Source organism: Phocoena phocoena, chromosome 3, assembly GCF_963924675.1.
Source record: "Phocoena phocoena chromosome 3, mPhoPho1.1, whole genome shotgun sequence".
NCBI classification, from domain to species: Eukaryota; Metazoa; Chordata; class Mammalia; order Artiodactyla; family Phocoenidae; genus Phocoena; species Phocoena phocoena.
In genome coordinates, this window is record NC_089221.1 from 133,700,555 (window position 1) to 133,714,338 (window position 13,784).

Here is a 13,784-nt window from a genome sequence, read left to right on the forward strand (position 1 = left end):
TCCGGACGCGCAGGCCCAGCGGCCATGGCTCACGGGCCCAGCCGCTCCGCGGCACGTGGGATCCTCCCGGACCGGGGCACGAACCCATATCCCCTGCATCGGCAGGCGGACTCTCAACCACTGAGCCACCAGGGAAGCCCTAATCTCCCTTTTGATCAGAGATGAGAGAGCAGGCCCTGAGCTCAGAGTCCTTAGTAGGCAATAGTATCCAAGTCAAATTTAGTATTGTTTTGTTTTCATTCTATTTATTATGTATCTTCCCTTCTATTTATAGCAGGAGGGTGCTGGTTTTTCATTTGGGGAGTAGCATAAGACTATGTTTTAAAATAAGTTTAAAAAATGAGTCAATTTAAAGAAAAGGTATTGTTAATAATCGTAAAGATAGTCTGTGGTTTAAAAAAAGGTGAAGATGGGGTACAAAGTGGTGTGCGATTGGCTGAAAGTTGGAAAACACTCTAGAGCAAGGCTTCTCACATCTTTCCAAAATAATCCCCCTCAACAGCAGAGGAGACTGGACGTTTGCCTCAGCTGACTGAAAGCATAACTCAAGAGCCCATCTTCAACTCAAAAATTTCCTGAAAGTTTTGTACTTTATTTAAGTCATGAGATTTCACTTTCTATACCATAATATATTCATGGTTGTTTTAATATTGAAATAAATGCTTTTAATTCCTAACTGAGACACCCTACCCTTAACGGACACTCCTAAGAGATTCCGTGTTCCTCCCTTTGCACACCAGGGGGTTATATGTTTTCCAGCTAGAGAAGCTTTGCCAAAGGGCATTCATCCAACCAGGTGGTCCATGTGTCAGAGCTCTGACATTTGAGGGGAGGCGAATGGGTAGTCTACAGATGCGATTTTACCGGAGACCTGCTGCGTGGAGGGCTATAAGCTACCTGATGTGGGCTGCCTCCCCTCCACCTCTCACTCCCCAAAATGAGGCAGTGCGGCAGGATGAACACCGCCCTCCCTCTTCAGGGCACCCACGTTGGGGGCATCCTGTTCCTCCGCTGCGGCTGCGGCTTCTGGTTCCGCGTCAGCTCCGGAGTTCTTGCGTGGCACTTCCACCAGGGGGAGCCCCTGCAGGTCTTCCTCCCCCTGACCCAGACCCGGGGCCTCCTCTGGCCATCTTACCAGGCCGTTGGCTTCCTCCATGAGGCCGGCTCTGTAGGACCATCGAGGCTCATGGCAACGGATACACCAGAACTGGAGGCAGATGAAGGCTAAGACTGCTGTGAAGCAGGCCAGCAGAATGGCCATCAGCACCCAAAGGGAGATCTGGGGGTCCACCAGGGAACTTCCCGCAGCCAGTGGACTCTTATCCAGGGTGTGGAACATGGTGCAGTAGTGCCTGTAGGGGAAGAGGATCTTCTTGCAGCTGATGCACAGGAAGTAGAGAGTGGAAGGGGTGAGGTGTTCCAGCACCACGGAGCTGATTGTTCGAGGCACCTTCTCCTCGTGGTGGAAGCTGTAGCGAAGATAGCCAGAGAAGATGCTGTTCCAATTGGGCCTATACATAATATGGTAATAGTCCTCCAGGCAGGGCTCCGAGGACGACCAGGAAATGATGGCTCCCGTATAAGAAACGTTCCCAACCTCGATGTTCATCTCGATTCTGAAACCAGAATCAAAGTGAAGAGTGTCATCTCCTCATTTAAGTGTTTATTTATGATAATCATAGCCACCATTCATTGAGCATTCGAGATGGGGACTAATATTGACGCCGATTTACAGACAAAGAGATGGAGGCCAAGAGGTGACAGTGCTCAGCTAGGCATAGCCGAGAAATGGCAGAACCACAGTTCAAATCAGGGCTGTCTCATGCCAAAGCTGGGGGCCATTAGGCCCAAAAGAGTTGCACGCACATCCCCCAGCCTCATCCTGCCGTGGCTCAGATTCTTTAAATACAACATTGTTCCCAAACCTTAAAAAAAGAAGGGGAAAAAAGGCAGTGAAAGGACAAATCAGCACAGCCTCAGAGTCCCCACGTGAGTCACCACGGGTCTGTGACCTCCAGGTCAGGCAGTTGTTTCACCTAAAATTTCCCTCTGGAACTCCTGTTTCTGCCCCAAGTGCTGTGAGCTCATTCATCTAGAACATTCTGGCCACTGTGTTTTTAGCCTCCAAGTGCTGTTGCCCGTAGCCAGAGATTTGCATCATCACTCAGCGGCAGCTGATTTCTCCCCAAAGCCTCTGCTCATGTTTTGTCCATTCGTTAGCTTTTTTCAAAGCCGAATTACCCAGAAAATTAGTTTCACAACTAGGTCAAGATAATCAGCTCCAAATACCAGCATAACTGCTGCTGTTTGATACTGCTGGTTCTGTGACTGTTAATGATGGTAATAACCAGCAATAGCGAGCAGTTGCTATGTCACAGGTCACTAGAAGCTCAACATATAAGAGTAAATATCCTTTGTTCATCACACCCTGTGAACTGGATTCCCATTCTACAAATGAGCAATCTGAGAGGAGCAATCAGCTAACAGGTACAAGACCCAAAGCCACGTAACCACTGGATTTACAAAGACAAGGCTGCCGGGTTTAGTCGTAGAAGGTTATTGCAAAATGAGGTGCTGGTACCAAGACTGAGTTGCCGTTTTTCCTGACACGTGAAATGAGCCCTCTTCAGATTGCCAGCCCTCTCGCTTTGCTAAAAGTGCGCCATCTTCAAGCTTTTTCATTTCTTTTTAATTCTATGTGTTTGAGAGATACTGTTCTCCTCTACTGAATTTCCCCTGAGCTAAAATTCAGAGACAGCCATAGTCAACCTGTGTATGTTTACGGATAGATCTCACCCAGCTCAGTTCTCTGCCCCTCCTCTTCCACACGAAATGCAGAAGGTTTCATTTCAGATTGCAATGACAGAGTAAAAAACAGTCGATCAGATTTTAACCTGAATTGGACATTAAGCCACACTGATTGCGATTACGAGCTGCTTTCTCTCCTCCCTGCTTCCCTCCAACCACCTGTGTTCGTGCCCGTGCTCCTAGAGGAAGTGAGCTACAGGAAGATGCCCAGCAGTGAATGATTTTTCAGGCCTTGTTTTTCTTCTCTATGGATGACAATGAACTAAAATGCTCAGGAAGGGGAGTTCCTTTCCGTTTGGCTAGAAATTTTCTTCCAGAAAAATGGGGGATGAAAGGGACAAGGCAGGTGTGCTCAGATCCCTCCAGCCAGAGTCTTTGCAGAACACATTGAGTATCTGCGCTCCCTCCATGGGTCTCCTTCTCATACACACCCGTCCACCCCGCCACACCCCTATAAATAGGGACCACAATGAAAAGAGCTTAATTCATTACTTACGATACAGAGGCAATAGCCCTCATAAACCCTTCCATCAGGAGTGATCAGGAATGCTGTTTCTTGTCATGAATCTCTTCTGTTTGCCTCACATCTGTGCTGGCTGTCTTTGCAGACTGAGTTTTCTACAGCAGACATTTTGAAGAGCTTTCCGTCAAGATGCAGCATTCAGAGCTTTTACGACTAAATGTCTCCCATTATTTATTTTTCTTCCACTGCTTCTGTTTTTAAATCCCCCCTATTTTTAGCTGTTCGTATTACCATTGCCTGGCCCTCCTCCAGGCAGTGTGAAAGGAAAAGCCATTTCCATTTCCAAGAAGAGCCATTTGTGTCCCTTACCTGATGCTCACAGTGGATCCGGTTAGAACGCAGCCCTCAGAGGCAGAGTGGACCAAAGCTGAAGGATGTTGCCTTCTCCCTCCTCCGCTCTGGGCTCTACTTGATGTCTCTCTCACCACTGTGTGAGTAATTCCACTGTCGCCCCCAACGCTCACATTATTCATTTCTTCAGATCAGTTTCATTCACCATGGCAACCAGCAGGCATTTGTACGCAGGATGTTTCAGGGACCAGTCTGGAAAGGCTTTTGCCCAGTGAGAGGAGCTCTCATTCCTTTGGCCAAAAAAAAAAAAAAGGCAAACAGTCCCCTGCACACTGATCCTCAGGGTGGTACTAATTCTTAAAAGTCTCCTAAATTGGGTCTCTAATAAGCTAGTTATCATTTTTTTCCCCATCTAGACCTTCTTTGGACAATGGTTGCAAATGCAAAGCTGCCGTTCTTGTTTTCCCACAAGTAAAATGGTAATTACATCCTCATCCCCTCTCACCCCACTGCCACCCCACTTCCTTACCCACCTCTACACCCTCTTCTTTCTTTACTCTTGCCTCCTGTGGCATTACCTAGTTGTATGCCACTGGTCAAGACACTTATTCTCTGGGCCTCAGTTCCATCATCTGTAAAGCTGATCGCTTGGGCTAGATCAGGATGTCAGGTAGAAAACATGAGTGCTACCCCCCTGCCCAGGCCTGAACGCATGTGAGGCTTGCTGAACCGCCAGGACACTCGTACTGAGTTGGTTTGAGCATTCCCCACCCCTACCCCTCACCAAATTCAGGTCCACCCAGAACCTCAGAATGTGACCTTAGTTGGAGGTAGGGACTTTGTGAATTTAATTAGGTAAGGATCTGGAAATGTTATCATCCTGTATTTAGGGGGAGCCCTAAATCCAATGACTGGTGTCTTTATAAGAGAAAGGAGAGGGAGGTTCATACACAGAGAGATGCAAAGGGTAGGAGCCATGTGAAGACAGAAGCAGAGATTGGAGTGATGCTGCCATAAGCCAAGGACTGCCAGGGACCTGCAGGAGCTGGAAGATGCAAGGAAGGATTCTCTTCTAGAGCCTTTGGAGGGAGCATGACCCTTCCAGCACCTTGATTTCAGGCCTCCAGAACTGTGAGAGATTCGAATGTTTGAAGCCACCATGTTTGTGGTAATTTGTTACAGCAGCCCTAGCTCCGATGGATTTAGACCTGAATCATATAACACAAATTAGGCATTTTTAAAAGTCATCTTGTTTCTTCTTGGTTCTTGGCCAAAGTATCCAAGTGGACCCATGAAGGTCTCCTTTTGATTCACGTCAGTGATAATCAAAAAGTTATAAAGAGTTGCCCGGTGAGTCACAGACCCTCCCTGGGTCAAGGGTCTCTGTGAGGGCGTGGGGTCTCGGAATGCCTGGTGTCCCTCAATTAGACACTTGCTCTGTGCTTCCCTCCCGTGGCATTCAGTTTTCGCAGGGGTCTGTCTAGAATCTGCTGTAATGCATGCTAATGGCGACTCCCTGCAGAGCATGAAAGCGTCCTCTCCACAGAAAGGCCAACGCAGTAGTTTGCAGATGCCTTTTGAAAAGGTTATTTTGAGGGGAATAAAAATACCAGCGTTAGGGGGCCTGTGGAGTGACGAGATGGAGCTCAAGCCTTTGCCACTGAAAACAAGAATTTATTTTTAATGCTCCTGGATGCCATTTTTCACCCTGGCTTTTTATTTGAGAAGTTGAGACGCTTGGAGGATGTAAGGCCTAGAAGTCCTCTTGGTTCGCAGATCCGGAGAGAAGGGATGTCTTTCCTCAGGCTGGGTGACTGATTAGTGGCAGAGCCAGGAGTGGAACCCGGGTCCCTGCCTCCAAGTCCAGGGCTTATCCTGCTCCTTTGGGCCATCACCATTCCCCAGCAGCACCCAGAGAAACCAGTGAGCCCTTGTGGATGAGACAGATCATCTGGGGACATCAGGAGATCGCACCCCAGCCAGGCTCACTGTCTTCACCTTTAGGCAGGACTCTTCTGCAGTCACCTGAGTGGCAGCCTCTTCAGCTGTCAGGCCAGGTGGTCCCTGGTTGGTTTACACCAGTAGTAAATCATTGCCAGAGGAAACCAGCCAAGAGTGGGATCCCTGCTCCCTCCCTGAAGGTGGCAGTGAAGGGACAGTGAGAGAGCATACCTTGGTCCCAAAGCTGATTGGCACCCAGGGGCTGAAGTCCCCAGGCTAGGTTCAAATCCTGACTCTGTGGCCTTGGACAAATTTTCTGACTTTCCTAGGCCAAATATCAATACTACCCACCTGATAATGTTGTAGCAGTGAGACGAACCCATCTCTGTAGTGCTGAGCTTAGGAAGAGTAGACTTTATTATTAAGAAGAAAATGTCCGTGGGTCAGAGCCATCTCCTGAGTTGGTCATAGCTTCATCCAGAGGCTGTAATGGATCAGGTTTGCACTCTGCCTGGTGCTTCCTTCCTTTTCTCTCCCCTTAAAACAGCTTTATTTTTTTTTAATGTACATGCTCGTTGTACATAAAGAGTATCAGAAAGATCAAAGACAGCAATCAAAAATCCTATGACACAGAAATAACCACTGAGAACATTTCAGTGAACGAGAAAATGTATTTTCTCATTTTACCCATGGGGAGCTCTTTGAGGTAGGCCGTCTTATCACCATTGTACAAAGGGAGAAACTGAGGCTCAGAGGGATTAAGTAACTTGACCAGTATCACAAAGCTAGGCTGTGGCAGAGCAGGGCCCTACGCTGAGGTCTGTCGGTCCAGAGCCCAAGCTCCTGGCCAGCCTCCTTGATGCACTGCCGCACTGCTGGGTCAACCTTCAGTCATAGGTGGTCAGTAGCAGCTCTTTGCCTTGTGGTTGACTTGTCAGAGAGCTAGAGGCAGGACTTCGCAATTTGGTGGATTCCAGGGTGATAGGAACAGGCAAGGAATTAAAAGACCTCAGAGGAAACACCCAGCCACCCGAAGGTAGCCAGCAGAAGCAGCGAAAACATCAACTACCTTTGGAGAAATGCAGTCAGCAAGTGTTTCCTCTTCCGGAGTTTGGAGTCCAAGTACCCCTGCCTAAGAGCTCTGTCACTTAGGGGTAATATTAAATGTAAAAAGCCTTTAGCAACTGGTCTAGTAACTGAAATTAGTATATGAGTGGAAACTTTAAAAATATGTCTAAGTAATTAACTTGTAGAGAGTCTATCATAAAACAGCCTTGCAAGTGATATAGATTGTGGCACAAATCATTCCTTAAATTATACCAATAACTTCCCAGTAATGTTTTGGTCTTTAGAGATTGTGGGTTTGGTCTTTTGTTTAGTGTCATCATCGGTATCTAAACATTGCCCTAGTATGAGCCTTGATTCGACCTCAGGGGTATTCAAAATACACACCAGCACTTCCCTGGTGTCCAGTGGTTAAGACTCTGCGCTTCCAATGCAGGGGGCACGGATTCAATCCCTGGTCAGGGAACTAAGATCCCACACATCTCATGGTGCAGCCAGGAAAAAAACCCCAAACACACACACACACACACACACACACACTGTTTCGCCTTTAAAAAAAATGTGCATCAGTGTCACACATTAATAATATGTTCCAATTCCTGAATCAGGATGATTTCTTGAGATCTCATAAAGGTGTCTATTTTGTGCAGATCGATTTAAACAAGCTTGATTTTAAGTGAGACATCCTAAACAGGGTACATAATTAGTTGCGAAAGGCAGACATTGATCGTAGCCTGAGTCAGCTAGCAGGATTGGTTCAGTATAAGAGATTTGTAGCAGGTTTCCAACGTCTGAAGTCATGTCGCATTCCTGTTTTTCTTTGCCAAACCTCAGAAAATGCCCCGGCTCCCACATTCCCACATTTTCTCAATAGGGCCCAGCCTCCTATTGAGCCAGCAGGTCAGATGGGTGCCCTGCGTGGGTGTGTGTGCATGTACTTTGCGGCATGTGTATGTGTTTCCTCCTGCATGGGTGTGGTGTGTTTTTGGTGGGGGGAGTTGGGGAATAAGGGGAGCTTGCTCACTTAGAAGGAGGATTTGAATTCTGCTCATTTCATGCTGGTCCTTGGGCCATCAACTGAGGCCTGAATGGTCCAGACCAGAATCCAAGACTGATGGAGGAATGTCAACAAGAGGCCTCCTATGTGCATTGAGCGGGTCTGTAAGGGGGATTTTTTTTTAAGCCCTGTGTGTGATACAACAATTCCACAATTCTTCTTCTCTGCCTAGAACTGGGGAGAGCTGCTGAACAGTTTCCACCTACCCAAATATATTTTTATTTGTGCTTGCCAGGAAGTGCTAAGGGAGGCTTATATTAGAAACTCCTTGGGTGGGAGTGGGGGTTAAGAAGACCGCTAAGAAAGATGAGCGCCCGGAGGACCACACTGGAGCTTGCACTTCAGAGGGGAGTTAATAACACATCTATTCCAACCCTCTGTTCCAGGCAGGTCTCCCTTCTAACACCCCTATGTCATGTGTCTCCGTCCTTACCCAGCACAGTCTGTTGTTGGACAGCTCCTATTTTTATAAAGTTCTAAATATTGAGCAAAATCTGCATTTTTGGGTATGTTCCGTCAGCTGGTCTCAGCTCTACCCTCTGTCACATCACTGTGTAGGATACACCGTGTTGTATGAAATTGTACCCCACAGATGTACTGTCCACATTCAGGGGATCATGACTGTAGCCGAAGCTGCTGGGGGAAATTTGACCAGGAAGCTGTATTTTCAGTCTTTACTTACCAAATTACCAAAACGAAGGCATATGAAGGGCTGTTATTTCAGTGGGTACTTCCAGCGTGCCAGGCACCATGCCAAGTGCCGTATGTATGTCATCTCATTTAAACCTCCAACAACCCTACAGGAGTTGGTATTATTATCTTTACTTAGGGAAGACCAAGGCTAAGAGAGTTTAAGTAATTTGCTCAAGATCATCTAGCTAGTAAATTGATGGAACTGGAATTTGAAATCAGGTGTGCCCACCCCAGTAAATAACTCTGGACTCAGACAAAGCAGGAAAATAAGTCAGAGAATCATACAGGGGGAAAAAAGTAGCTGATTGCTTTTCGTCCCCTCCAGGGATATCCATTGAAAGCTCCCTGCTGCTCAAAAGTTCCTTTCACGGGATATTTGAAAGAAGACTGAACATGCCCAGAGCTTTACTGGTTTCAGAGGAGAGGCTGCAGCACCTGGTGTGGGTGGGGAGTGAGGAGGCAGCTCTCTTGGGAGTCCATGAGGGGCCCCTCGCCTCAGGCTGTGAGCACAGCCCAGTCATCCTTCTTACATGCCTGTGCAGGCTTAAGCTGCAACCCTCTTTGGGAAGAAACTCAAATCATGTTTTTTTATCTTTGAAAGCAAATGTTGGGAAGTAAATTAGGCTATGATACAGCCCAGGGGGCTTTTTAATTTACTTTTGTTATTGACGTATAATCATAAGCAATAAAATGCACTGTCCTAGTTCAGGCTGCTATAACAAGAATACGGTAACTAGGTGGCTTAAACAGCAATGATCTCTCACAGTTCTAGAGGGTGGGAAGTCCAGGATCAAGGTGCCAGCAGATCCAGTGTCTGTTGAGAGCCTAATTCCTGGTTTGCAGACAGCCTTCTTCTCATCGTATCCCACATGATGGAGAAAAGAGAGACGTAGAGCTCTCTCATGTGTCTTCCTACAAGGGCACTAATCCCATTGATGAGTACTCCACCCTCATGACTTAATTACCTCCCAAAGGTCCCACCTCCTAATACCATCACAATAGGGGTTAAGATTTCAACATAAGAATTTGGGAGGGACACAACTATTCAGTCAATAACATGCACAGATCTTAAGTGTACATATACTTTCATGAATTTTGAAAAATGTATACATGTGTGTAGTCAAGAACCCAGTCAACATGTAGGGCATTTCCATCATCTAGAAAGTTCTCTCATGCCCCTTTCTAGTCACTCTCCTTCCCCGACCAGAGGTAAGCCATGGTGTATCTGGTGTTTGTTTTATACCCGCCTCATCCTTGGAGAGGAAACAGGAGACTACAGAGTGGGCCTTTGATTACAGGGCCAGAACTAAGTTGCATTCACTTGGGAGGGTGAGTACCTTGTACCACGTGTGCCCTAGCGCCACCCCACTCACCTCTCCCTGGTCCCAGCCCTGTTTGGCAGGGTGGCCTGTTACAGAGACAGTAAAATGGTTGGCTCCATACACAGAAAATTACATGGGCTGGCCCCATGGTTGACTAAATCAAACTCAACAATTCATATACTCCAGGATTTGCTGACCATCAACTCAGTGAACATCATGCTTTTAATCAGTTATATTTTCCCTCCTTACATAAACCACTGCTGCCCCATACCATTTAGAAATCTTTAGTAACTACCTGCAAGGGATCCCTCCCCCAGGCTCAGGCAAAGTTTTGCTGTGACAGCACACCAGTGTTGAGTGCAGAACGCTGCTTTCTCACATTCCAGGCCTCCCCATATATAGGCATTAGCTTACCAAGAGAACTATTATTCAACCTGCTGGATGAGTGGGTGTTCTGATTCCTCACGAATTCTTGTTATTAGTGGGCACTCTAATTGTGTTCCTCGTGTATCCTCATTATTCAAGGGTACTATAATTGTGATGCTTGTTTTGTAAAGTTTAGAATAATTCGTGTAGAGTAAAACGTACTTAATGCAAAACCTAGACTGAACATAATTAAATCTTCCCTTGATGGCTCCAGAGTTGAGAATCTTGCAGAACTCCAAAAGCATCATTACAGTTCCTATTTAATTCATGTAGGATTTCTAATTAGCCAGCTTATAGAGAATTTCAGCTAATAGAATATCAGATGTGGTCTTTCCATATTTGCATGTTCTGTGTACAAGATTTTTACAATTCCCGATAGGAAAATTATACTCAGAACTAAGGTTAGAAGTGAAGTTTTTTCTTAAAAAAAAAAAAAAGGTTATGGTTTACGTAATAATTCAGCTTCCAAAGTTCACCATTGTAGGTAGAGGTTAAGAACATGGCCTTTGGAATCACAGCCACCTGGGTTCAGATCAGGGCTCAGTTACCTAATTAACTGTGTGACCTTGCGCAAGCTACTTACCACCCTGAGCCTCAGTTCCCTCATCTGTGAATTAGGGCCAAGAATTGTATGGATCACGGATCACGGATCACATACATTGGTTGTGTGGATTAAATGAAAATGCACTTGGAGGGCGTCATGAAGCCTGGCATGAGGTGCTCCGTAAGTGGCAGCATTTCAAAACAAAGTCAATGATAACCTTAGTGTATCACCAGCTAGGTGAGACCAATTCAGAGCCCTTTATTTTGGCCCTGTATTCTCAGACAGAAAGATCTTAAAGAGATTCCACTAATTCAGTGATGGTGTCTCATGGGGTCCAGAGGACAATGAAGGTGGCCCCCAACCAGCACCCAATCAGAGCAACTCTGCTTCTGTCTGTTTCATGTGCTTGTTTCCGTGGCATCTTTTTTGTTTTAATTGCTAATCGAAAAGCTACAGAACCACTGTTGTAATCCAACCCCCTTATTTCACAGATGAAGAAACTGAGGCTCAAAAAGCCAATGCGATTTTCCCATGCACTCAGCAGGGGTCTCCTGCCTCCCAGGCCTCTTGGTCCCCAAGACGCCTCCCTGTGATAGATGGAGGCGCCTCAGCGTAGAAAGAAGGCAATGTTGAAGCAGCTGTTGAGTTCTTACATGGTCTTTCCAGCCAGTTCCTAGTACTGAAAATACCCCTAGAGAAAGGAAGTCATTTGTTTTACCCTCATCCCATAGCTCAATTGTGAAAGTCCTGGTTTGTGTGTGGACAGTTGTGGGTAGCATGAGTCCTATTAAAAATATATTTACCTGGAGGCCTTTTCTCCTCTTCTGTTAGGGAACTGCTGCCCCATCTGATGACCTTCGCTGGATCCTGTGGTCACTGACCACCATTCTCTATGAGCAGCTTGCAAAATGTATTCATAGAGGTCCCCAGTGAGAGAACAAGGATATCAAGTTTCTATCCTTTCTATGATTGAAACACCTCCTGCTAGGACTCACAGTTCTCTGCCACTGACTTGGCCACATCCTCTGTTTTCCAGCCTCTCAACATTGCCTACAGCCACATCTACAGCTCCTATAGGAACTTCGTGGGACCCCCTCATTTCAAGACCATCTGCAGACTCCTGGGTTACCAGGGCATCGCTGTGGTCATGGAGGAACTGCTGAAGATCGTCAAGAGCTTGGTAAGGAAGGGGGCCTGGGACGGGCCGTAAGGGTTGAGAGGAATGAGGCTTGTTTTCACTTTTTACCTGGCCTGGAAAATCAAGTCACAGGCTCTTCAGCTCTGTCTAGAGGAATCACCCAGGGAATCCTTTGCCCTTATCCCCTGATTCCTCTTACCTATCACTCTGTAACATTTCAGTGCATCTTCTGACCTGTGGCTTTGCCTCTCCTTTTCTGATGCTGAGCTCACTCCCAGTACTTACTAACTGAACTCAGCAATCTTGATTTTGACTTGAAGGCCTACTAATGACTGCTCATACCCATCTCCTGTGCTGCATTATCTAATTTGAGCTTGACAAATCCATGACACATGTGCTGCCATTTTCCCTCCCATGCCCATGGCAGACATCTCTAATAAATCACCACGCTTCTCCCCCTTGGAATTTCTTGATGACTGGTGCTACCAATACTCCGCAGGCCTCGAGGGAATTCCATAGACCTTTGCCACCATTCTATGTCCACCCCAAGTATGGCCATCTGAACCTTCATTTAATTCCCCAGGACACTGCTGCAGCAAGGCTGAAACATTTCAACAAATTTTCTTAAAATTTTGAGATGACAAAAGAGAAACGGATTAATGCATATCCATGTCAGGAATAGCAAACAGGATTCACCTCTTAACTCCAGTCCTCTGGTAGCAGCTGTGTATAACCAGGCGTTGTTCCAGATTGTGAAGCTAAATTTAAGAAGGAAGATGTGGTAATTGATTAACGATGTCTGCCTGGGACACAGGAGGGATGAATGTGCCATGAATTTTCCATGCTTAAATTATATATTGTCTCAGTCTTCATAGCTCCCTGGCCCCATTTCATTTTAGATCTTAGTTTGGATCTCATGTAAGTACTCCAACCCCAGAAGGGACCCCATGCCTAGAAATTGCCCTCCTTGAAGTCTATAAGCCCAAGGTAACACTGAGAGCGTTCCCTTTTCTGTCTTACAAAGGCCCATGTTTCCTTACAAAGGGCAAGGAGGCTGCCCCCCACCTTTGGGAGAGAGCCTGCCTCTCCTCTCAGGGAGCAGTGCCCTGCTGTCTTAGGCAGCTCGGGCTGCTGTAACAAATATACCGTTTGGCTTCATCCACAAATGTTTATTGTCCACAGTTCTGGAGGCTGGAAGTCCAAGATCACAGTGGCAACATGTGAGGACCCTCCTCTTACTTCACAGCCAGCTGCCTTCTCCTGTGTCTTCACATGGCAGAGCGAGAGAGATGTCTCTCTCTCCCCTCTCTTCTTATAAGGGCATTAATCCCATCATGGGGACTCCACCCTCATAACCTAATTACTTCCCAAAGGCCCCATCTCCAAATACCATCACACTGGGGATTAGGGTTTCAACATATGAATTTGGGGGGAATACAAATATTCAGTCTATAGCACTTACCCACGGGTCTCAACAGAACCTCCATATGCCCCAGTAGCCCAGCGTTCAGCCCCAAGATACACGTATGCAGCAGCGGTGGATTATTTCACTCATCTTGTCCTCTTCTTTCGTCAGCTCCAAGGGACCATTCTCCAATATGTGAAAACACTGATCGAGGTCATGCCCAAGATATGCCGCCTGCCCCGGCATGAGTACGGCTCCCCAGGTTGGTGACCAGGGGAACCAGGGGCTGGGTGCGGTGATAGGAAAATAGTCCAGACCCATCCCACTGTGGAAGGAGAGTCTGGCCATCTACCTTGAAGTATTTGCTTCTCTAACATGGCAGCAAGCTGTCAGAGCACTGGGTTTGCACCCTACCTCTGCCACTGAATCACCTTGGACCATTTTTAATCCCCCTGAGTAATAGTATCATCTTCCATCAGTGAAAGTAAATGATGCCCACTGGACCTGCTTCACAGCACTGCCCGGAAGCTGGAAGAGGTCCACAAATGAGAGAACAGTTAAATCATGAATA

The 13,784-nt window shown here is 46.7% G+C and overlaps 2 protein-coding genes across 7 annotated transcripts in view; one reads left to right on the forward strand and one right to left on the reverse strand.

Moving 5' to 3' along the window:
* CYFIP2 (cytoplasmic FMR1 interacting protein 2) overlaps positions 1–13,784 on the forward strand; it is a 112,418-nt gene that overhangs the window by 62,875 nt on the left and 35,759 nt on the right. For all 6 annotated transcript variants that reach the window (XM_065874235.1, XM_065874231.1, XM_065874234.1 and 3 more), the window contains 2 exons: positions 11,707–11,850; positions 13,385–13,475. In XM_065874235.1, the coding sequence (XP_065730307.1) occupies positions 11,707–11,850; positions 13,385–13,475 (235 nt within the window). The remainder of the gene's footprint in view (positions 1–11,706; positions 11,851–13,384; positions 13,476–13,784) is intronic.
* FNDC9 (fibronectin type III domain containing 9) lies at positions 926–1,609 on the reverse strand. The gene has a single exon (XM_065875449.1). The coding sequence runs from the start codon at positions 1,607–1,609 to the stop codon at positions 926–928; it is 684 nt and encodes a 227-aa protein (XP_065731521.1).